Source organism: Pongo abelii, chromosome 23, assembly GCF_028885655.2.
Source record: "Pongo abelii isolate AG06213 chromosome 23, NHGRI_mPonAbe1-v2.0_pri, whole genome shotgun sequence".
NCBI classification, from domain to species: Eukaryota; Metazoa; Chordata; class Mammalia; order Primates; family Hominidae; genus Pongo; species Pongo abelii.
The window spans coordinates 526,545-553,439 of NC_085929.1; the positions used below are offsets into that span (position 1 = coordinate 526,545).

The 26,895-nt window shown below is 37.0% G+C and overlaps 2 protein-coding genes across 2 annotated transcripts in view; one reads left to right on the forward strand and one right to left on the reverse strand.

Annotated features, from left to right (window-relative positions):
- LOC129053719 (protein FRG1-like) overlaps positions 1-26,895 on the forward strand; it is a 444,214-nt gene that overhangs the window by 10,742 nt on the left and 406,577 nt on the right. The gene's annotated exons all lie outside the window — the stretch shown is intronic.
- Positions 24,748-25,401, reverse strand: LOC134761191 (mucin-19-like). Its single transcript, XM_063722946.1, has one exon. It carries the CDS (start codon positions 25,399-25,401, stop codon positions 24,748-24,750), a length of 654 nt encoding a protein of 217 aa, XP_063579016.1.

The following is a 26,895-nucleotide window of genomic DNA, read 5'->3' on the forward strand; positions in this document are numbered from 1 at the left end:
TTACAATATATTTTCCTCCAATGATTTGACATTTCTCTTTCTCAAAATATTTATGTTTATGTTAACAATTATACAAAGTAGCTTGGTGCAGTGGCTCCCATCTGTAATTCCAGAATTTTAGAGGCCAAGGCAGAAGGGTCACTGGAGCCCAGGAGTTGGAAACCAGCCTAGACAACAGGGCAAGACACTGTCTCCACAAAAAATTATTAGGGTGGTGCAAAAAGTAATTGCGGGTTTTGCCATTACTTTCAATGGCAAAACCCACAATTACTCTTGCACCAACCTGATAAAAACTAAGCTGGGTATGGTGGTGGCATGTGTCTGTGGTCTCCGCTATTTGGGAAGTGAAGGCAGAGGTGGGAGGATTCCTTGAGCCCAGAAGTTCCAGACCAGCCTGAGACACTGTCTCTATGAGAAAAAAAAAATTAGCTGGGCCCACGTACCTGTGGTACTAGCTACTTCGGAGGCAAAGGCAGAGGTGCCAGAATCACTGGAGAACAGAGGCTCAAGGCTACAGGGCACTGTGATTGTGCCACTGCACTCCAGCCTGGGTGATGGAGCATGACCCTGACTCCAAATAATAATAATAATTACAAAAAGAAAGACTTAGAACACCAGGTTAGGGTTAAGTATTATAAAATTTAGCTGACTTACTCTGTTCTCTATAAAACAGGTTGCCACAGAAAATATATCATGCCCAGTTAATTTTAAATTTCAGATAAACAAATACTTTTTTCAGTGTAAGTATATCCCATGCAATATTTGGGACATGCTTATACTAAAATATTATTCTCTGTTATCTGAAATTGAAATTTAACTGGGTATTACATAATTGTAGCAGCCTGACTATAAAAGATATGTAGGCTGAGAAAAATTCTACTTAAAACTTCAAACTTTATAATAAATGCATTATTAATCAAGAATTATTATTTACTGAGACCTGTGTAGATCCCCATATTTATCTTTTTAAATGTGTAACTAGGAAAGCTACATAAAGAACATTTATAGAAATAAATGACTGTTCTATAGAGCTGAAAAGAAAACTCTAGCTTTTATTTGTCTCCCAAAACTTAAGCTTTATTCTACATTTGAATAAACAATAAAATTACAGCTCAACTTTGGAAGCACAGATCATAATATAGAAATAAAGTAAAGATCCCAGAAACATTTAACAGGCAACAAATCTTTCATATCATCTTACTATAGCAACTAAACATATAATAACTTAGAACGATCCATTAATTATAAGTAAAGAATAAATCTGTTACAAAGCATAACTATTCATATTATTGACCATCATAAGAGTAAATATTTTAAGTAAAATGCCATGAAAACTTTACAGAAAGGAGTGAGTTGCAGACACAATCATTCTTGGATTTCTTTCAACACCAGGCTTTCTTCCCTTTTGACCTGAACTGGGAGTTGAATTTTCCTCTCTTTGCCCTCTGACCCTCTAGTCTCTGAAGCATCTTTTGTACTAGAGGTGTGTGCAAAGACTTCCTGGAAATTTGATTTTGTAAATTGTCCTGTTGTATCTTCTAGGCACTCCAGTGATACAGATGTAGAGCTGTTGCTCTTGCTTGTATAAGTGTAACATTTTGATTCAAAAAAGGAAGTAAAAAGAAGAGAGTTGATTACATTTGGCTACTGACATTAATAATAATAAATAATAATTGTACTTGTAATATAAACATATGAATGTTTCAGTTCTAAGAATGGCTGTCCACATAAGAAAAGTATGTAAAAATAATTAATGTCTATTATAATTACTTTAACCAAAGAAAAAGTATAATTTAAAGATGGCTGTTTAAGGATCAAATTGCAGCAACTGGTGAAAGTAGATATTAGTCATATTTATTAAGTGACACACAGTGATACTGAAGGCACTTATTTCTCAAGAAACATCATTTTTTCCCAACAAGGACATACTACATCCTAGACATGAAATGAAAATAAGCTTTAATTTTCACCACAGGAGGGCGACACTCAGAGAACTGAGGTGGTACAGTTCCATTAGGGGACCATATCCATGAGTCTTATCAGTCTCTACTCTAGGACATAGCAAGAATTTTTAAAGAACCTCGGTGAAGTTTCCTTTTCAAAGAAATACAAAGATTAAAGCCTTTGAAACGTAAATTATTTTTCCAGTTATTACATTGAGGACAAAGTTACAGTTGCAAATTAAGATTTTTATAACTATCCCTAAAACTGATTCTCAGTGACTCCCTTGATCTACATATGTTAAGGAAAAGGGCAAGATGAAGATGTGTTAAGTATTTTAGACTTTTTAAAAATCAGTTTTAATAAAAGGTATACCCAAATAATGGTTAATTAAATGACCATGAAAGTATGTTATAGCAGATGCCCACTCATCAACATGCCTTGAAATGAAAGGTTTATAAGGTGTATAAGGGCAAAGTTTTTGATGTTGCCATTACATTCACAAAAGTATCTGAGGCACGTACAGCATGAAGTTCACTAAGTGCTTCCAACATAACCAGCACAAAATTTTGTTGAATAAATAAATGAATACTTTCGTATAGCATCTGTTCAAAATCTCTGATGTAAAAATGAAAATAATTTGAAAATATGCAAAACTGAAATTTCCCTCATACGGCTGCCAATTCGTAAAAACAACAAGATGAATTTCAAAATGAAAACATGACAATAAAATCAAAGTTTTAAAATGGCTGGCCTTTTATTAGCAAAACTCATGTTCAAATAAAGGAATAAGACATCAAATGTTTTGAGAACCAAATTTTACTGCTACTTTTCTAACACCCTGTTGTTAACCTGAGCCCGTATCCTCTTACTGTCAATAACAGATTTTCATTATAAAATACAAGAAACAGGCCAGGTGCCTGTCAATAACAGATTTTCATCATCAAATACAAGAAAGAGGCAGGGCATGGTGGCTCACAACTGTAATCCCAGCATTTTGGGAGGCTGAGGCGGGTGGATCACTTGAGGTCAGGAGTTTGAGACAAGCCTGGCCAACATGGTGAAACCTCATCTCTGCTAAAAATACAAAAATTAGCTGGGTGTGGTAGCAGGCGCCTGTAATTCCAGCTAATCCGGAGGCTGAGGCAGGAGAATCACTTGAACCAGGGAGGTGGAGGTTGCAGTGAACTGAGATCGAGCCACTGTACACAAGCCTGGGCGACAGAGCAAGACTCTGCCTTAAAAAAAATAAATACACAACATAACAGAATCTCTGGGACACATTCAAAGCGGTGTGTATAGGGAAATTTATAGCACTAAATGCCTACAAGAAAAAGAAAGAAAGATCCAAAATTGACATCCTAACATCACAATTAAAAGAACTAGAAAAGCAAGAGCAAACACATTCGAAAGCTAGCAGAAGGCAAAAAGTAACTAAAATCAGAGCAGAACTGAAGGAAATAGAGACACAAAAAACCCTTCAAAAAATTAATGAATCCAGGAGCTGGTTTTTTGAAAGGATCAACAAAATTGATAGACCACTAGCAAGACAAAAAAAGAAGAAAACAGAGAAGAATCAAATAGACGCAATAAAAAATGATAAAGGGGATATCACCAACGAACCCACAGAAATACAAACTACCAACAGAGAATAATACAAACAGCTCTATGCAAATAAACTAGAAAATCTAGAAAAAATGGATAAATTCCTCGACACATACACTCTGCCAAGACTAAACCAGAAATAAGTTGTGTCTCTGAATAGACCAATAACAGGCTTTGAAATTGTGGCAATAATCAATTCCTTACCAACGAAAAAGAGTACAGGACCAGATGGATTCAGAGCCGAATTCTACCAGAGGTACAAGGAGGAACTGGTACCCTTCCTTCTGAAATTATTCCAATCAATAGAAAAAGAGTGAATCCTATCTAATTCATTTTATGAGGCCAACATCATCCTGATAACAAAGCCAGACAGAGACACAACCAAAAAAGAGAACTTTAGACTAATATCTTTGATGAACATTGATGCAAAAATCCTCAATAAAATACTGGCAAACCAAATCCAGCAGCACATCAAAAAGCTTATCCACCATGATCAAGTATGCTTCATTCCTGGGATGCAAGGGTGGTTCAATATACGCAAATCAATAAATGTAATATAGCATAAAAACAGAACCAAAGAAAAAAACCACATGATTATTTCAACTGATGCAGAAAAGACCTTTGACAAAATTCAACAACGCTTCATGCTAAAATTCTCAATAAGTTAGGTATTGATGGGACTTATATCAAATTAATAAGAGCTATCTATGACAAACCCACAGCCAATATCAAACTGAATGGGCAAAAACTGGAAGCATTCCCTTTGAAAACTGGCACAAGACAGGGATGCCCTCTCTCACCACTCCTTTTCAACATAGTGTTGGAAATTCTGGCCAGGGCAATTAGGCAGGAGAAGGAAAAAAAGTGTATTCAATTAGGAAAAGAGGAAGTCAAATTGTCCCTGTTTGCAGAGGACATGATTGTGTATCTGGAAAAACCACGGTCTCAGCCCAAAATCTCCTTAATCTGATAAGCAATTTCAGCAAGGTTTCAGGATACAAAATCAATGTAAAAAATCACAAGCATTCTCATACACCAATAACAGACAAACAGAGAGCCAAATCATGAGTGAACTCCCATTCACAATTGCTTCAAAGAGTATAAAATACCTAGGAATCCAACTTACAAGGGATGTGAAGGACCTCTTCAAAAAGAACTGCAAACCACTGTTCAATGAAATAAAAGAGGATACAAAGAAATGGAAGAACATTCCATGCTCGTGGGTAGGAAGAATCAATATCGTGAAAATGGCCATACTGCCCAAAGTAATTTAGACATTCAATGCCATCCCCATCAAGCTACCAATGACTTTCTTCACAGAATTGGAAAAAACTACTTTAAAGTTCATATGGAACCAAAAAAGAGCCTGCATCGCCAAGTCAATCCTAAGCCAAAAGAGCAAAGCTGGAGGCATCACGCTACCTGACTTCAAACTATACTACAATGCTACAGTAACCAAAACAGCATGGTACTGGTACCAAAACAGAGATATAGATCAATGGAACAGAACAGAGCCCTCAGAAATAATGCCACATATCTACAACTATCTGATCTTTGACAAACCTGAGAAAAGCAATGGGGAAAGGATTCCCTATTTAATAAATGGTGCTGGGAACACCTACTAGCCATATGTAGAAAGCTGAAACTGCATCCCTTCCTTACACCTTATACAAAAATTAATTCAAGATGGATTAAAGACCTAAACTTTAGACCTAAAACCATAAAAACCCTAGAAGAAAACCTAGGCATTACCATTCAGGACATAGGCATGGGCAAGGACTTCATGTCTAAAACACCAAAAGCAATGGCAACTAAAGCCAAAATTGACAAATGGGATCTAATTAAACTAAAGAGCTTCTGCACAGCAAAAGAAGCTACCATCAGAGTGAACAGGCAACCTACAAAATGGGAGAAAATTTTCACAACCTACTCATCTGACAAAGGGCCAATATCAACAATCTACAATGAACTCCAGCAAATTTACAAGAAAAAAACAAACAACCCCATCAAAAAGTGAGCAAAGGACATGAACAGACACTTCTCAAAAGAAGACATTTATGTAGCCAAAAAAACATGTAAAAATGGTCATCATCACTGGCCATCAGAGAAATGCAAATCAAAACCACAATGAGATACCATCTCACACCAGTTAGAATGGCGATCATTAAAATGTCAGGAAACAACAGGTGCTGGAGAGGATGTGGAGAAATAGGAACACTTTTACACTGTTGGTGGGACTGTAAACTAGTTCAACCATTGTGAAAGTCAGTGTGGCGATTCCTCAGGGATCTAGAACTAGAAACACCATTTGACCCAGCTGTCCAGTTACTGGGTATATACCCAAAGGACTATAAATCATGCTGCTATAAAGACACATGCACACGTATGTTTATTGTGGCACTATCTACAATAGCAAAGACTTGGAACCAACCCAAATGTCCAACAATGATAGACTGGATTAGGAAAATGTGACACATATACACCATGGAATACTATGTGATGAGTTCATGTCCTTTGTAGGGACATGGGTGAAGTTGGAAATCATCATTCTCAGTAAACTATTGCAAGAACAAAAAACCAAACACCGTATATTCTCACTTATATGTGGGAATTGAAAAACGAGAACACATGGACACAGGAAGGGGAACATCACACTCTGGGGCCTGCTGTGGGGTGGGGATAGTGGGGAGGGTTAGCTTTAGGAGATATACCTAATGCTAAATGGCACATGTATACATATGTAAATATCCTGCACAATGTGCACATGTACCCTAAAACTTAAAGTATAATAATAATAAAATTTAAAAAGACCTGTGTATGTTGATTATTTATCTGTGTGTATGTTACTATGCAAAATTATATTATTTTTAGTAACTTAGATTATGTAAATATGTATTATATTTTAGGCAGTAGCAAATATTAACACATTTTTTAATGTACAGCTTAGATAATAGTTGATGATTACAATTAATTAGTATTAGCTACTTACAACACTTATGCAAACAGAAATTCTAAAACTAAATTTGTATTAACTTTGAAAATTTTAAACTATTTTCTACAAAGTTTTTAAATTACAAACAATAAAATAGAAAGTTTATAAAAAAAGAAATGCTATGAGAAATAGTTATATTTTGATTCCTTAATTTTTCTGATTATTAGTACTTGGAGCTTCACCGTGAGTAATTCCAGTAGGCTACACAAATTTTCTCTTCAGTAAAATGGCCAAACAGAAGGCATTCAATTTTTAAATATATGATGCAATTTTATTACCTTTTTTTCTATATAAATGACACAAAATTTAGACCAATAAAAACAATTTCTTCCTTGAAATTTCAAGAGTTGAGCTGAGCTGGGAAGAGCTAAACTGCAAGAGTTGGAAACTAAAGCAAGTGGCCCACATCAAAGTAATAGTTAAGCCTTTTTGTCTTCCTTTCTGTGATTGTGGTAAGCAACAGGCAAAATCAGATGAAGCACCGACTCCTCATTGTTCCATTTTTTCCTCATGGAAAAGCACCAGGAAAGGGTCAGATGGATCAGCACAAACATGGCACTGTCTCACTGCCGAGGTGGCCCCCTCATTAAAAACACGCCTGCAATTTTGTACAAAAGGGGGCAGGAGTGCGTAGAGGAGAATGTATGATATGAGCAAAAGTAAAAAGCATGGAGTATTAATAAGAATGTATAAAATTCTTATGTATAAAATGTATAAAATGTATCAAAGCTCCATTTCTTCTCCAGAAACAGGGATCTGAACAAAAGTTTCTGAAGAAAGCCTCGACCAAAAGCCCCTCAGCAAGGTGCCCCTGAATCTAGATGCCTGGACTGGGAATGAAAAGCTACATGCGAGCCTCAGTGGCCAAGATGGCCGGTATTGTTTATTTCAACCCCTCAGAGACTGCAAAGCACTGACATTTATATAGTTCTCCTAAATGCACATGTCAGCAGGAGTGTGACAACCAATGATTTCAAAGATATAATGTGGGTATCAGAATTTCTGGCAAAAATTTAGATAATCTTATCTTTTCAAACTCAAATAACCATATATGCAGAGAAACTTCAAAGGCAGGTACCTCCACAATTAATTTTTCAGGAAAGAATAAAGAAGCACAGCTGTAGAATAAAAATTAGACTAGAAGTTGATGCTACCTTTCGGAATTGCTAATAATGGAAGCACAGGTTGTTAGAATTGAACATGTCTGATTGGTGAATATAATGTCACAGCAGCATAGATGCAGGAGTGTTTGGATCTGACTATGCTATCTAAAGGTAGAATCCTTACATTTTCAAAAGTTTAGAAAAAATAGGTTAGAGTAGTTAGTGGAGGTGGTATCTCTCCTCTTTGGTTGATTTGGAAATTAACACCAAAACTCATATTAGTTACTGGTTCATATGTACACCCTGTGTTTTAATCAGGACAATTTAGATAAATACATTGACTTAATCATTTCAGGTGTCTGCAAAGGGAACATTGTTCACATTACAGATATCTTTTCACTGGAATAAAATACCTCGACCAAGAATCTTCAATGACCCCATCACTTGAGGTCAGTCATTTATAATAAAATGAAATCTACTATTCTTTTTAAAATATACCAAGTAAGAGTCATCAAGACCAAAGTTATTCAGAAACAAAATACTAATCCAAACACGGCTGTACAATTAGATCTTAATAAATCCTCAAACTGCATATATAGTGTAGAAATTACATAAGTAGTTATAATGATTAAATATAGTAGAGGAAAAGTTTAAAAGTAAGAAAAAATAAAGTAGATTATGAAAATAATTCGGTAAAAATGTTAGATGTAAAAAAAATTTTCAATGTAAAGGATAGAATAAATAGAAAAATTGCATAAATGAAAAAAGGAATTATGAATTAGAATGTAGGATGAAGTGAATATTTAGAAGTCTGAATAGGGTTAAAACAAATAAACAATATGAAAAATTGAAATACATAAAAATCTAGAATAAGTCATGTAGTTTAAGTCCCAGTTTAAATAAATAAAATGGAGTGAATGTCAATTAGAGAATAAAAATATGTAATTATTAAAATAATTAATTATAATAGCTTAAAGGCATAACTATTAAAAGAAATACAATAGTTAAAAGCATAATACCAAAATAGAGAAAATCACATAAAGCCATCTAAGATAAAATTCAAATTAATTATAAAGCAATGAAAACAAACCTATTTCTCAATATGTGAATAAGATCAAGAATCCAGTTGATTATGGTCTTCAAAGTTCTGAGGGAAAGACATGTAAATTTAAAATTACATATATTTCAAAAGTTATTTTCAGGATTGAGGAAAAATGTGCCTTAATACAAAAAAGCAATGTAAACTGAGTATATTTACCTCAGTAAAATACATTTAAAATTTGTTGAAACTTTAGATTATGAAGAAAAATACTCTTCCTGAATACAAATATTGAGATAAAATAAATGTACAAACATCCAAATAGATCGAAACTATATTAACACTGTGTCAAACTATACACAATGTGCGATATATCCATATGAAGCACATTTATGGAAGAATAAAAGAAAATATTATCCCAAGTGTTATATTAAATAAAAGAGTAAATTTGGTAATAAATGAGTAAATAAGAAAAATAATTCTTGCCCAGGTTACATTTGGTTTAGCTTTAGTGGGGTAGAGCCAGTCACTACTAATACAGAAGTTGAGAATCCATGAGAGGAAGACAACACATAGTGTATAACTAAAATGAGTGAGTTTGAAATTCACCAACCAGTACGTTCTGGGATTAATGGCAATGGCTTGTAGTATGCTCAAAGAGCAGGTGGTGCATGGGAAGAAGCTGCTCATTGTCATGTTAAGATAGACAGTGGGCTTCTATTTGAGGCCACTCTAGAGAACATCTTGCCAATCTATGTCTGTAGAGAACAAGTTTGTCATAGTAGGAGCATCACTATGTAGATGAAGGCCTAGTTACGGATGCTCTGGTCACAGGACCTGGGCCTGCAACCCAAAAAGCAGGCAAAAATCCAGAAGACAGGAAGGAACATGACAGAGATTCCAATTCTATGGAATAAAAAGCACTTTTATGGCACTATTATTTGAAGATGTGTCCTTTATCAGAAAAGTAAATGCATATCTGGAAAAACAAACAGGACAACAAAGTCTCTTCTTAGAAAATCTCTGTGATTATGTCAACCAAGACCACCACTCTCCTCAGTGCCGACCATCATGGTTACCTCAATCAAAAAGTCCTGAGTCATCCCTAGCAATCCCATGTGAACCATCCTCCTAGCCTGCTCTTTCCTTCACTTCCCATAAACATCAAATATGCAATGATGCCACTGAAGCCCCCTCCTTTTGTGCTTTTATTATCTTCACATTTCCTGAACAGTTATAAGTGCCATGTTTCCTGGAATTTTTTAGTTTATTTTTATATCTTCTGTTAAATTACACAAGATCATGGACAATGACATATGAACATTTGTATCTGCACACTTGTTACGGTGTTAGGTTAAGTTTTATAAAAAGGTGAATAACTGGAGATAGGTAGACAATCCATGGGTCTTTTTTTTTTACTCTATGAATTAATATGAGGTGGAGAGAAGTTGTAATGTGTAGTTGATCAAACTTTCTTCATCAAACTTTTTAATAAGAGCAGTAATCTATTTATGAGGATAGAGCATTCCTGACCTAAACACATCCCGAAAGACCACACCTCCCAATACTGCTGCTTTGGGGATTAATTTTAAACATAAAGTTTTAAGGGAAACAAAAACATGAAAACCATGACTCATGTCCCCAATTCATTTTTAATTCCACACAAAATACAATCATTCCATCTACTAGACTCTATAATTCTAAACTCACTCCAGAATCAACTTTAAAATCTAACTTCAAAGTCTTGCCCAAACCTCATATGGGTGAAAGTCAAGGTATAATTCATTCTAATGCAAGATTTTTCTTTAGCTGTGGATCTATGAAATCTAACATGTTATGTGTTTTTGAAATACAAAGGTGGGAAAGGCAAAGGACAGACATTGCTGTTTCAAAAGGGAGAAATAGGCAAGAAGAAATAAATAACAGGTCCCAAGTGTGTTATTAAAAAAAAAAAAAAAGACATGCCAATCACGGTATCTCATACCTGTAATCTCAGCAGTTTGGGAGGCCAAGGCAGGTGGATCACTTGAGGTCAAGAGTTCACATCCACCTGGCAATATAGTGAAACCCCATCTCTACTAAAAAAAATACAAAAATACAAAAATTAGCCAAGCCTGGTAGCACTCACTTTTGGTCCCAGCTACTTGCGAGGCTGAGGCAAGAGAATCACTCCAGCCCGGGTGGCAGAGGTTGCAATGAGCTGAGAACACACCACTGAACTCTAGTCTGGGCAACAGACAGAGAATCCATCTCAAAATAAATAAATAAACAAAATTAATGGACAAAAACTGCTCAAATTTGAAAAAAGAAATGGACAAACACACTCAAGAACTTTAGTGGACTTTGACCAGCATAAATTTAAAGAAAACCAAAGTGAGACACAATATAAAACTGTTAAATATCTCATAGAAAAAACTTCAAAAATTTCAAGAGAAAAAAATTAAACACATACAATTTAGGCCTGCTAATACTGTCAACAGATGTATTTAAAGATATTTTGCAGTTCAGATTGTGGGATGACATATTCAAGTTCAAAAAAAAAAGAGAAAAATTACCAACCAAGAACATTATATATGGGAAAACTCTCATTGAAATATGAATGTGAAATTAAGATTTTTTCAGATAAACTGAAGCCGAAGCAGTTTATGACCACTAGGATTGTTCAAGAAATACCAGAAGGTCCTTTGAAATTAAAAAATGAGAGTACCAAAAAGCCATACAATAATATAAAACTCTACTGTAAAGCAAATATATAGAGAAATATGGCATCCTGTATTATTGTGATGTTGGTAAGTAATTTTAATTCCCTTATGGAATTTGACACAAAATACACAAAAATATTTTATATGTATGTTAAAGAATACATCATATAAAAAGGCCTAATTTGTGACATCAAGAACAACGTGTGTGTTGGGAAAGACAGTCATGTGAAAGACTGGAGTTTTTATATGCTACTGGAGATAACATCAGATTAAACTAGATTGTTATAACTTTGAGACGTTTCATGTAATCTGTATAGTAATCACAAAGATAATACATGTAGAATGTATACAAAAGAAAAATAAATAAAAACATATTAGTACAAAAATTAATTAGACAAAAAGGAAGACAGCAAGAAATAAAATAAATAAATAAAAGAACTACAAAAGAAACACAATACAATTAACAAAATGGCGATAGTAACTCCTTAACTGCAAATAATAACCTTATAGGTAACAATGTTAAATTCTCCAATAACAGACACAAGGTCACTGAAAAAATAAAAATATAAAATCAAATAAATTCTGTTTATAAACTTTATAAAACTAAAAATATAAAATCAAATAAATTCTGTTTATTTAAGCATAAACATGGATTGAAAATGCAGGGATGGAAAATTATATTCTATATGGTAACCAAATCATCCTAAATAGCAACCAAAGTATAAAAATGTTGATCACCCTTACATTAGATGATTAGACTTTAAGCAAAAACTGTCATAAAGACAAACAAGGACATTATATAATAAAAATAAATCTCCAAGAAGACATCATAATTAAAATGTGCACATGTATCAGCAACTATTCCATACACATAACACAAATAATTACAGAATTAAAAGGAGAAATAGCCTGAGTACAGTGGATCACGCATGCTTGCAATCCCTGCCTCTTGGCGGGGGCTGAGGCAGGAGGATGGCTTGAGCCAAGGAGTTGAGACTAACCTGGACAAGATAGCAACACTTCGTCTGTGTAAAAAACAAAATTATAAATAAAAATAAAGGGAGGAATAGAGACCACCACCAAAATGATAGGAGATTTTAATAACGGAGAGGGCAACCTGGCAGACCAAATGAAGACAGAGGATTGAGCAGGGAGTTATTCAACTAAATCCAGCAGAATTTTAGAAAGGGTCTTCTCAACAACAGAATGAACATGCTTCTGCTGCACACATGGAACATTCTTGAGACTATATCACAAATCGGACCGCAAAGAAATCAATTCAAGAAAATTAAAATCATACAAAATATCATTTACAACTAAAATGGAATGGAACTAGAAGTGAATACCAGAAGAAAAATTTAAAAATTTGCAAATACAGAAAAATCAAGTAACATGCTCCTAAACAACATTATGGGTTAAAGAAGAAATCACACAGAAAATTTTAACATAACTGGAGACAAAGCATAACAAAATTATTGAATGCATCTAAAGCTTGTATTCAATTGTAGTAGTAAATGTGTACATTAAAAAAATCCATCTAAATCAACCAGTAAATGTAACCAAACATAAGTAAACAATAAAATTTCAGCAGTTATAAATAAATAACAATTAAAAGCCATAGAAAAATTAATTAAAGTTTGGTTTTATTGAAAAGATTAAGAAAACTGACAGATTAAAAGAAAAAAGAAGTTATCTCAAATAATTAAATTCAGAAATAAAAGAGGAGCTATTACTACTGATGCCACAAAAGTAGGAAAAGAAGAGATTATAAAAGTTTAATTCCAAGTATACGCTAAAGATGTGATAAGCTAAGAGATATAGACAAATGTCTAGAAATATAGATTATACTAAAAATAAACCATAAAAAGATCTGAATAGGCATATAAGTAGTAACAACAACCTCCCCTCAAAAAGCCCAGGCATGGATCACTTCATTAAATTATTTTTTTCAAAATGTTAAAGCAGGGTTAACACCAACCCTTCTTAAACTACTTCAGAAAAATGTAAAAGAGAAAACAATTTCCAACTTATTGTATGAGCCCAGCATTAACACAACACCGAACCCCACAAAGACACTAAGGAAAAAAAAATACAACTACAAATCAATTTTCCTTTTGACTATTGATGTAAAAATTCTCCTCAGAACATTAGAACACAAAATTCAATAACATATTGCAAGGATTATACACCGTGATGAAGAAGGAGTTATCTCTCCAATGTAAGTATTGTTCAACACATGTAAATCAACTAATTGTTTTTTATTTTTTTATTATACTTTAAGTTCTAGGGTACATGTGGACAACGCGCGGGTTTGTTACATAGGTTTACATGTGCCATGTTGTTTTGCTGCACCCATCAACTTATCATTTACATTAGATATTTCTCCTACTGCTATCTCTCCTCTAGCCCTTCCAGCCCCTGACAGGCCCCGTTGTGTGATGTTACCTGCCTTGTGTCCAAGTGTTCTCATTGGTAAATTCCCATCTATGAGTGAGAAAATATGGTGTTTGGTTATCTGTCCTTGTGATCGTTTGCTGAAAATGATGGTTTCCGGCTTCATCCAAGTCCCCGCAAAGGACAAAAACTCATCCGTTTTTATGGCTGTGTACTATTCCATGGTAGATACTTGCTGAATTTTCTTAATCAGTTCTATCATTGATGGACATTTGGGTTGGTTCCAAGTCTTTGCTATTGTGAATAGTGCTGCAATAAACATACGTGTGCATGTCTTTATAGTGGCATGATTTATAATCCTTTGGGTATATACCAGTGATGAGATCGCTGGGTCAGATGGTATTTCTAGTTCTAGATCCTGGAGGAATGGCCACACTGTCTTCCACAATGGTGGAACTAATTTAAAATCCCACCAACAGTGTAAAAGCCTTCCTATTTTTCCACATCCTCTCCAGCATCTGTTGTTTCCTGACTTTCAAATAATCGCCATTATAACTGGCATGAGATTGTATATCATTGTGGTTTTGATTTGCATTTCTCTGATGACCAATGATGATGAGCATTTTCTCATGTGTCTGTTGGCTGCGTAGATGTCTTCTTTTGAGAATTGTCTGTCCATATCCTTTGCCCACTTTTTGATGGTGTTTTTTTCTTGTAAATTTGTTTAAGTTTTTTTTGAAGATTCTGGATATTAGCCTTTTGTCAGATGGATAGATTGCCAACAATTTTCTCCCATTCTGTAGGTTGTCTGTTCACGCTGTTGGTAGTTTCTCTTGCTGTGCAGAAGCACTTTAGTTTAATTAGATCTGATTTGTCTATTCTGGCTTTTGTTGCCATTGCTTTTGGAGTTTTAGTCATGAAATCTTTGCCCATGCCTATATCCTGAATGGTGTAACTTAGAATTTCTTCTAGGGTTTTTATGGTTTTAGGCCTAACATTTAAGTCTTTAATCCCTGTTGAATTAATTTGTGTATAAGGTGTAAGGAAGGAATCCAGTTTCAGCTTTCTACATATGGCTAGCCAGTTTTCTCAGCACAATTTATTAAATAGGGAATCCTTTCTCCATTGCTTGTTTTTGTCAGGTTTGTCAAAGATCAGATGGTTGTAGATGTGTGGTGTTATTTCTGAGGCCTCTGTTCTGTTCCATTGGTCTATAGATCTGTTTTGATATCAGTACCATGCTATTTGGTTACTGTAGCCTTGAAGTATAGATTGAAGTCAGGTAGTATGATGCCTCCAGCTTTGTTCTTTTTGCTTAGATTGTCTTGGCGATATGGGCTCTTTTTTGGTTCCATATGAACTTTAAAGTAGTATTTTCCAATTCTGTGAAGAAAGTCATTGGTAGCTTGATGGGGATGGCATTGAATCTGTAAATTACCTAGGGCAGTATGACCATTTTCACAATATTGATTCTTTCTATCCATGAGCATGGAATGTTCTTCCGTTTGTTTGTGTCCTCTTTTATTTCGTTGAGCAGTGATTTGTAGTTTTCCTTGAAGAGGTCCTTCACATCCCTTGTAAGATATATTCCAAGGTATTTTATTCTCTTTGTAGCAATTGTGAATGGGAGTTGACTCATGATTTGCCTCTCTGTTTGTCTGTTATTGGTGTATAGAAATGCTCGTGATTTTTGCATATTGATTTCTTATCTTGAGACTTTGCTAAAGTCGCTTATCAGCTTAAGGAGATTTTGGGCTGAGACAATGAAGTTTTCTAAATATACAATCATGTCATCTGCAAACGAGATAATTTGACTTCCTAATTGAATATCTCTGTTTCTTTCTCTTGCCTGATTGCCCTGGCCAGAATTTGCAACACTATTTTGAATAGGAGAGATGAGAGAAATCATTCTTGTCTTGTGTCATTTTTGAAAGAGAATGGTTCCAGTTTTACTGATTTAGTATGATATTGGCTGTGGGTTTGTCATAAATAGCTCTTATTATTTTGAGATACATTTCATCAATATGTAGTTTCTTGAGAGTTTTTAGCAGGAAAGACTGTTGAATTTTGTCCAAGGCCTTTTCTATATCTATGGAGATAGTCACGTGGTTTTTGTCATTGATTTTGTTTGTGTGATGAATTAAATTTATTAATTTGTGTATGTTGCACCCGCTTTGCATTCCAGGGATGAAGACTACTTGATCATGGTGCATAAGCTTTTTCTTGTGTTGCTGGATTCCATTTGCCAGTATTTTATTGAGGATTTTCTCATTGATGTTCATCAAGGATATTGATCTAAAATTCTCTTTTTTTTGTTTTGTCTCTGCCAGGGTTTAGTATCAGGATGATACTGGTCCCATAAAATGAATTAGGGAGGATTTCCTATTTTTCTAATGACTGGAATAGTTTCAGAAGGAATGGTATGGTTCCAGCTCCTTTTTATACCTCTGGTAGGATTCAGCTGTGAATCCATCTGGTCCTGGATATTCTTTTGTTGGTATGCTATTAATTATTGCCTCAATTTTAGAGCCTGTTATTGGTCTATGCAGAGATTCAACTTCTTCCTGGTTTAATCTTGGGAGGGTGTATGTGTCCAGGAATTTATCCATTTCTTCTAGATTTTCTAGTTTATTTGTGTAGAGGAGTTTATAGTATTCTCTGATGGTATTTTTTATTTCTGTGGGATCAGTGATGATATACCATTTATCTTTTTTTATTGTGTCTATTTGATTCTTGTCTTTTTTCCTCTTTATTAGTCTTGCTAGTGGTCTATCAATTTTGTTGATAGTTTCAAAAAATCAGCTTCTAAATTCATTGAATTTTTTTAAGAGTTTTTTGTGTCTCTATCTCCTTTAATTCTGCTCTGATCTTTCTTGCCTTTTGCTTACTTTTGAATGTGTTTGCTTTTGTTTCTCTAGTTCTTTTTATTGTGATGTGGGGCTGTTTATTTTAGATCTTTCCACCTTTCTCTTGTGGGCATTTAGTACTATAAATTTCCCTCTACACACTGCTTTAGATGTGTCCCAGAGATTCTGGTGTTTTTCTCTTTGTTCTCACTGGTTTCAAGGAACATCTTTATTTTTGCCTTCATTTCCTTATTTCCCCAGTAGCCATTCAGGAGCAGGTTGTTCTGTTTCCATGTATTTGTGCCGTTTTGAGTGAGTTTCTTAATTCTAAGTTCTAATTTGATTGCACTGTGATCTGAGAGACAGTTTGTTGTGACATCTATTCTTTTACATTTGATGAGGAGTGCTTACTTCCAATTATGTGACCAATTTTAGAATAAGTGCGATGTGGTGCTGAGAAGAATGTTTATTCTGTTGATATGGGGTGGAGAGTTCTGTAGATTTCTATTAGGTCAGCTTGTTGCAGAGCTGAGTTCAAGTCCTGGATATCCTTGTTATCCTTCTGTCTTATTGATCTATCTAATATTGACAGTGGAGTGTTAAAATCTCCCATTATTATTGTGTGGGAGTCTAAGTCTGTTTGTAGGTATCTGAGGACTTACTTTATGAATCTTGGTGCTCCTATACTGGGTGCATATATATTTAGGGTAGTTAGCTCTTCTTGCTGAATTGATCCTTTTACTATTATGTGATGGCCTTCTTTGCGTCTTTTGATCTTTGTTAGTTTAAATTCTGTTTTATCAGAGACTAAGATTGCAATCCCTGATTTTTTTTAATTTTTAATTTGTTTTGCTTTCCATTTGCTTGGTCGATCTTCCTCCATCCCTTTATTTTGAGCCTATGTGTGTCTCTGCATGTGAGATGGGTCTCCTGAATACAGCACTCTGATGGGTCTTGACTCTTTATCCAATTTGACAGTCTATGTCTTTTTATTGAGGCATTTAGACCATTTACATTTCAGGTCAATAATGTTATGTGTGAATTTGATCCTGTCATTGTTATGTTAACTCACTGTTTTTCCCGTTAATTGATGCAGCTTCTTCATAGTATCGATGGTCTTTACAATTTGGCATTTTTTTTTGCAGTGGCTGGTACCAGTAGTTCCTTTCCATGCTTAGTGCTTCCTTCAGGAGCTCTTTTAAGGCAGGCCAGGTGATGTCAAAATCTCTCAGAACTTGCTTGTCTGTAAAGGATTTTATTTCTCCTTCACTTATGAAGCTTAGTTTAGCTGGATATGAAATTCTGGGCTGAAAATTCTTTTCCTTAAGAATGTTGAATATTGGTCCCCACTCTCTTCTGGCTTCTAGGGTTTCTGCTGAGAGATCTGCTGTTAGTCTGATGGGTTTCCACTTGTGGGTAACCCGACCTTTCTCTCTGGCTGCCATTAACATTTTTTCCTTCATTTCAACCATGGTGAATTTAACAATTAATATCTTGGGGTTGCTCTTATCCAAGTATCTTTGTGGTGTTCTCTGTATTTCCTGAATTTGAAGGTTGGCCGGCCTTGCTACGTTGGGAAAATTCTCCTGAATAATATCCTAAGGAGCACTTTCCAACTTGGTTCCGTTCTCTCTGTCACATTTAGGTACACCAAGCAAACTTAGATTTGGTGTTTTCACATAGTCCCATTTTTCCTGGAGACTTTGTTCGTTTCTTTTCACTCTTTTTACTCTAAACTTTTCCTCTCACTTTATTTTATTAATTTGATCTTCAATCACTGATATCCTTTCTTCCACTGGATTGAATCAGCTATTGAAGATTGTGCATGTGTCACACAATTCTTGTGCCATGGTTATCAGCTCCATGAGGTCATTTAAGGTATTCTCTACACTGCTTATTCTAGTTAGCCATTGTCTGACCTTTTTTTAAGGTTTTTAGCTTCCTTGCGATGTGTTCAAACATGCTCCTTTAGCTCGGAGAAGTTTGTTATTACCAGCCTTCTGAAGCCTCCTTCTGTCAACTCGTCAAAGTCATTCTCCCTCCAGCTTTGTTCCGTTGCTGGTGAGGAGCTGCAATCCTTTGGAGGAAAAGAAATGCTCTGGTTTTTAGGATTTTCTGCTTTTCTGCTCTGGTTTCTTCCCATCTTTGTGGTTTTATCTACCTTTGGTCTTTGATGTTGGTAACCTACAGATGAGGTTTTGATGTGGAAGTCCTTTTTGTTTATGCTGCTGCTATTACTTTCTGTTTGTTAGTTTTCCTTCTAACAGTCAGGTCCCTCAGCTGCAGGTCTGTTGGAGTTTGCTGGAGGTCCACTTCAGACCCTGTTTGCCTGGGTATCAACAGAGGAGACTGCAGAACAGCAAATACTGCTGCTTGATCCTTCCCTGGAAGCTTCAGTGAAGTGGGTCTCTCACCTGTATGAGGTGTCTGTTGGCCCTTACTAAGAGGTGTCTCCTAGTTAGGCTACATGGGGTTCAGGGACCCACTTGAGGAGTCAGTATGTCCATTCTCAGAGCTCAAACACCATGCCAGGAGAACCACTGCTCTCTTCAGAGCTGTCAGATGGGATGTTTAAGTCTGCAGAAGTTTCTGCTACCTTTTATTCAGCTATGCCCTGCCCACAGAGGTGGAGTTTATAAAGGCAGTAGGCTTTGCTGAGCTGTGAGTGGCTCTATGCTTTCAAGCTTCCTGGCCACTTTGTTTCCCTACTGAAGCCTCAAAAATTGCGGATTCAGCTCCACATACCTGCAGCATGAAGCTTAATCTCAGACTGCTGTGCTAGCAGTGAGCAAGGCTGTATGGGTGTGGGACCCAATGAACCAGGCACAGGAGAGAATCTCCTGGTCTGCCAGGTGCTAAGACTGTGTGAAAAGTGCAGTATTTGGGTGAGAGTGTCTTGTTTTTCCAGGTACTGTCTGTCATGCCTTCCCTTGGCTAGGAAAGAAAAATCCCCCAAACCCCTTGCACTTACTGGGTGAGTTGATGCCCTCCCCTGCTTCAGCTCACCCTCCATGGGATGAACTCACTGTCCAACCAGTCCCAATGAGATGAATCAGGTACCTCAGTTGGAAATGCAGAAATCACCCATCTTCCATTGATCACACTGGGAGCTGCAGACCAGAGCTCTTCCTATTTGGCCATATTGGAATAAGAGTTTAAATCAATCAATTTAATTTATCATATTAACAGATTAAAAGATATAAACCACACAAGCATCTCAAATAATGCAAAAAAGTCAATTGACAATACTAATCATCTTTTCAACATAAAAAAACACTCAATAAACTAGAAATAAAAGGAAACTAACATAACAAAAGATATGTAAATAACTCATCACCAACTGGGTTCAACAGCTCATGCCTATAGTCTCAAAAGTTTGGGTGGCTGAGGGGGGTAGATGATTTTAGGTCAGGAGTTCCAGACCAGCCTGACCAACATGGTGAATCCCTCTCTCTACAAAAAATGTTAACATTAGCTGGATGTTGTGGTGTATGCCTGCTGTCCCAGCTATCAGGGAGGCTGAGGCATGAGACCAGCTTGAACTCGGGAGGTGGAGGTTGCAGTGAGCCCAGATCATGCCACTGCATTCCAGCCTGGGTGACAGAGCAAGATCCTATCTCAAAAAAACAAAAACAACAACAAAACCAAAAAAGCAGAAACAATCATCACTAATATTATACTGAATTCTGAAGTGTGGAAAGATTATCCTCTAAGATTAATAATAAGGCAAGATATTCACTGTTGCCACATCTACTCAAAAATAGCAGTGAAGGTCCTGGCAAAACAACTAGGCAACGAAAGAATGAAAAGATCCACATTCTAAAGGAAGAAGTAAAATTACCTCTTACTTATGATATGATGTTAGATATAAAAAATCCTATATGCTGAAAACAATACCTGTTAGAGCTAATAGTTGCATTTAGCAAAATTGCAGAATACAAAATTAAGTGTTTCTCTTCATTACAATGTACAATCCAAGTTTTTAAAATTCCATTGAAAACAGCATTAAGAAGAATATACTTTGGAATAAACAAGCAAAGAGATGTAAGACTAGTATGCTAGAAGTTGTAAGATGTTGCTGAAGAAAAGTCACAAACAATGGGGAAGATATTCTATGTTTATAGATTAGATAATTGAAAAGATGTCCCATATTCATAAATTAGAAAACAATTTTCTTTAGTCTATACTAATGAAATCAACAACAGATTAAATGCAATAACTATATAAATCATAACAATATTTACTTGCAGAAATACAAAATTCTAAAACCTATGAAATCTCAAGACTGAAAATAGCCAATTAAACTTGTAAAAGAATGTCAAGTGGGGAGCCCTCACAATTTTTAAATCAAAAACTAATTGCAGTGCTGTTGAACGCTTTTCAAATGTGGTATTTTGAGGCCAGGTTCTATGACTTACACGTGTAACCTCAGCTCTTTGTGAGGCTGAGGTAGGAGGATTGCTTGAACCCAGGAGATCAAACCACACTGGGCATCATAGTGAGAACACCCATCGCTATTAAAATAAAAATTAAAATTAACCTGGCAATGTGACATGAACCTGTAGTCTCAGCTATTCCAGAGGCTGAGGTGAGAGGATTGCTTAAGCCTGGGAGAGCAAGGCTGCAGTGAGCCATGGTCGCACCAGTGCACCCCAGCATGGATGACAGAGAACCTGTCTCAAAAAGTAAAAAGGAGAAAAACTAAAAAGAAATGTATTAAATCAAGACTTGTGGACATAGTAAATAATAGAGACACCTCTCTCCACAAAAGCCTTGTATATATGGTCAAAATGATCTTCAACAAGGGTGCAAAGGCCAACCTATGGAGAGAGAATAGCCCCCTTTAACAAAAAACTTTATGAAGACTTGCTATCAACAGGTAAAGTATGGAAGTCAGAATTGTAGTTTATTCTATAATTTTTTAAAAACTAAAAATGTGTAAGTCTGAAAGCCTTACACAAAAATATAAGAGAAAAATATCCAAAATTATGCCATGGAATTTGGCATTGGGTTCTTGGCTGCCAGCAGCCCCACATCCCTGGAGCATCCATCCGCTCACCGCTGCCTGGTGCTGGGTCCTTCCACACCTGTCACACTGCTTTGTGAGGGGCTCTGAGGGGCACGAGCCAGGACAGCACGCCGAGCACAGGGCACAGGCCGGGCTTTCTCGGGCTATTCGAGGGCAGGCTGTCCCCATGACCGCCTCAGGCGCCGGAGGGAGGACGGCCTGATCCGAGTCTGCGGAAGGAGGAAGAAGCTCGTTTCCTGAGGCAGCAGGGACACAGAGGCAGATGCGGGACACAGGGACACAGGGACACAGGGGTGGATGCCATAAAAATATACGGCATATATTTTGAAGCATGGCCGCAATTTGAATAATTAGAATATCTAAAATCTCCAAAGATTGTTATGCTGAAACTGCACCAAAATTTATCATTCCAGTGTCTACAGGGAATTTTTAATAGTTGTTATTTTTATAATAAAATTAAACTTTAATGAAATAACTGACTTTCAAACTTCCGCAAGAGGACAAATATTCAGCCAGAAGTATCAGTTCCCGGTTTTTGCTCCGGGTCCTCTCTGGTCTCCCACAGCCGCTCCTGCATCACCAGGTCTAAGGGCCCACGTGGCCTGGCCTGCGTCCCCTCGTCCCTCCCCTTCCCCACCCAGCTCCTGCAGCGCCCTCCTGAGGCAGAGGCGGCGAACCGTCCAGAGCTGGAGGCTCCCTCGCCCCGGGCATCACCGCTCCACCCCTCTCTGCACCTGCCCAGCCCCGGCAAAGGAATCGCCTGGGCCTGGCTAGCTTCCCGCCCCCCAATGCCTGCCCTGTGCCTGCAATGGCGAGGCTGCCAACAAGAGGTGCCAGAGGCTGCGGCGCAACCCGCCCAGAGCGCAGGGTCCCACTCACCTGGGAGCGGGGGCACGTCCCTCCCTGTAGGCGATGGAATTAAGATTGTTTCCTTATTTATTTTACTTAAAATTGGTAGAATGTTACCATTATATGAAGAACACACGACTCTGTCAGTAAATTTGAACAAACGTTTACTAGTTTTTGTCAGTTTAACTAGTTCTTTTGTTTCTATTATTAAGGTGAAATTTAACTTCAATCTGAAATCAGTAAGATACAGAGAGATTTTAATGACATGTGAATATTTTTTTCTCAGGGGGAACTTAATTATGAATTGAATGGATGAATTTTGAATTAAGTGAATGAATTCATTACCAATGTAGAGAGGACACTAACCAATCGATAGTTTTAATCAATCTGTATTCCCTCCCTCCTCCCTCTTTGTTTTTTGTTTGTTTGTTTGTTTCTTTGTTGCTTTTTGAGACAGAGTTTTGCTCCGTCTCCCAGGCTGGAGTGATGTGGCGCGATCTTGGCTCACTACAACCTCCGCCCCCCGTATTCAAGCGACTCTCCGCCTCAGACCCCCGAGTAGCTGGGATTACAGGCGCCAGCCACCATGCCCAGTTAATTTTTCTGTTTCCATTAGAGGCGGGGTTTCACCACATTGGCCAAGCTGGTCTCAAACTCCTGACCTCGGGTGATCCACTCACCTTGGCCTCCCAAAGTGTTGGGATTACAGGCGTGAGCCACCAGTCCCGGCCCCTCCTGCCCCTCTGTATTATGACCATCTGTACCCAGCATTTAGCTCCCACTTATGAGAGAGAAAATGCGGTATTTTGTTTTTGCTTTTGCATTAGCTTGCTGGAAACAATGCATCCATGTTGCTTCAAATGGCATAATTTTTTATGGCTGTATAGTATTTCATGAGTCTTTATCCAGATCACCACTGCTGGACGCCTGGGTTAAGTCTATGTCTTTGTGATTGTGAATAGTGCTGTGATAAAAATATGGCTACATGTGTCTTTTTGGTAGATATTTATTTTCTTTCGGATATATACCCAGTAATGGGGTTACTGGGTTGAATGGTAGCTCAACTCTCAGTTCTTTAAGAAATTCCAAACCTGCTTTCCACAGTGGCTGAACTAATTTACATTCCTTCAGAAAGTGTATGAGTGTTCTCTATTCTCTAAATCGTCACTGATATGTGTTTTTCTTTTGACTTTTCAAAAAAGCCATTGTGACTGATGTGAAATGGTATTTCATTTCGGTTTTGATTTGCATTTCTCTAATAAATAGTGATGATGAGCACTTTTACATATGTTTGTTGGGTGCTTGTGTGTATGTCTTCTTTTGAGAAGTGTCTGTTCATGTGCTGTTGCCCACTTTTTAATGGAGTTACTTGCTGCTTGCTTGTTGATTTGTTTAAGTTCCTTATAGGTTCTGAATAATAGACCTCTGTTAGATGTGTAGTTTGTGAATATTTTCTTTCATTCTGTGGGTTATCTCTTTACTACTTTTATAGTTTCTCTTGTTATGCAAAAGTTTTTCAGTTTAATTAAATCCCACTTGTCAATTTTTGTTTTAGTTGCAATTGCTTTTGAGGACTAAGCCATAAATTATTTGCCAAGGCCATTATCAAGAAAAGTATTTCCTAGGTATTTTTCTAGGCATTTTATAGCTTGAGATTTTCAATTTAACTCTTTAATCCATCTTAAGCTAATTTTTGTATTTGGTGAAATATAGGGGTCTAGTTTTACTCTACTGCATATGACTAGCCAGTTATCCCCGCATTATTTATTAAATAAAAAGTATTTTTCCCATTGCTTACTTTTGTCAACTTTGTTAAAGATGTGATGGTTGCAGCCATGTGGACTTAGTTTCTAGTACTCTAGTCTGTTCCATTGGTCTATGTGTCTGTTTTACTAACAGTACCATGTTGTTTTGATTACTATAGTCTTCTATTATAGTTTGAAGTCATGTAATACGATGTCTCTAGCTTATGTCTTGCTTTAGTATTGCTTTGGCTTGGCTATTCAGACTCCTTTTAGGTTCAATAAAAATTTTAAATGTTTTCTATTTTGTGAAAAATGACATTAGTGGTTTGATAGGAAAAGCATTGAATCTGTAAATCGCTTTGAGCAGTATACTCATCTGCACACAGATGATACTCCACTGTATGTTCTGTGGTTGATGGGTGAAGTGTATTGTAATTCCAAATGGTCAAGCCGGACCCTACCCCCGCCCGGCTCCTCCTCTGTCAGAGCTCGAGACCTCTAGTCAGGGGCCCTCTGCAGCCACCAGAGATGGGACAGACGGCCGCTTCCTGCCCTCGTGCGGCTGCTGCAGGGCAGACCACCTGGTTTGGCCGCAGCCACAGTAACATCTGATCCTGTTTCCGAGATGTGGGGAGTGTCGGCGGGCTCGGGAGTTACCTGGAGGCTGTTGCCTGCACACAGAAGGCGGCTGCAGCTTGGGTACCCAGGCGGGCTGGAGGTGCATGGCCTGGTCGGCCTCGGGATCGCCAGCGTGCCCAGCCTGAGGGCCCCCAGGCCGTGCCTGCCAACCACTCCTCCACCTGAGGGAGATCGGGGCTGCTGCCATGGGCACTCGGCAGTCACCCCGTGTGGGGCTGAGTGGCGGGTTCCCAGTTCTCACTCCTGTGCAGCCGCCGCCGGATAGAATGCCTGGCTTGACCAAATCCACTGGTACACCAGGCCCTGGTTCTGCGAGGCTGGGAGTGCGAGCGGGCTCGGGGGTTGCCAGGCAGCTGCTGCCTGCACACAGAGGGAGACTGCAGCTTGGGCGGCCAGGAGGCAGAGCATGGTATGGGTGGCCTCTGGAATGCGTGCGCGCCATGCCTGAGGTCCCCCCTGGTGGTGTCAACTGCCCCGGCCTTCCTCTGCTGGAGCCTGGAGCAGCTGGAATGGCCATTCTGCAGTCACAGGGGATAGAGTTAAGTTTTCTTATCCCACGCATGCACACAAAAAGGTAACTATTCTGTGAGGTAATTAACATGTTCATTGACTTCATTTTAGTAATCATTTCAGAATGTGCATATAAACGCATCACATGTACAATTTTTATTTCTCTATTACACCTCAGTAAAGCTGAAAGAATTAACAGTCACAGTTGGACCCTTCAATATCTCATTTTAATTAATGGATAGAAAAACCAGACAGAAGCTTCATGAGAAATACAAGACTTAAACAACAGTATAAGCCACTGAGAGCTAATACACATATACAGGACAGTCCATCCAACAACAGCAGAATATACATTCTTTTCAAGTGTATATGGAACTTTCTCTAGGATAGGCCATATCTTCATCCACAAAATATGTCCTAATCATTTTTAAAAGTTTGAAATTATACAAAATATAATTTATAACCACAATGGAAGAAACAAAAGATAAATAAGTGAAAACTGGAAAATTCACAAAAATGTGGTAATTAAACAATACAGTCTTCAACTACCAGTGAGTGAAAAAATAAATCACAAGCAACATTATAAAATATCTTGAGACAAATTAAAATAAAAACAACACATACCAAAACTTATTGAATACAGTGAATGTAGAAAATATATGGATATAAACAACTACATTTAAGAAAAAATCTCAAATCAATATCTTCACTCTATACCTAAAGGCAGTGGAAGAAAACAAAAAAAGACTGAATGCAAAGCTAGCAGAAGGAAAGAAATAATAAACAGCATAATTAGAGCATAAATCAACAAAATAGAAGGTTGGAGAGCAGTAGAATGAACACAGATTCTTTGAAAGATCAAGCCTTTCACAATATTGACAGAGCAATACATGGAAGACTAATTTTTAAAACAATAAATGAAAGCAGAGCCATTACTACCAACTTTACAGAAATGCAAAAGGATTACAGGAGTATACTGTGAACAACTGTCTAACAACAAATTAGGGGCCCTGGATGAAATGGATGAATCGCTAGAAAGACACAAACTACCAAAGTGGCTCAAGAAGAAAGAGAAAATCTGAATAGACCTATAACCTAGGAGATTGAATTAGTAATCGAAAGCGATTAACAAAGAAACATTTATGACCAAATAGCTGCATTAACTGTTGAGTCAACCTAACATTTAAAGATGAATTAATACCATTTCTTCTCAAACTCTTCTGACAAAATATATGAAGAAGGAATACTTGCTAATTCATTGTTTGATAACAGCATTATCCTTATCCCAAAGCCAAAGAGAGCACAAAAAGGAGAACTACAGCACAATATCCCTTATGAATATATAAGCAAAAATCTCAGCAAAATACTAGCAATACTAACAAAATACTAGCAGCAATACTGTATAATCAAAGGATTGTAAACTATCACCCTGTGAGATTTATCCCCAAAATGCAAGGGTGGCTCAACATATAAAAAATCAATCAGTGTAATAAACTGTAAC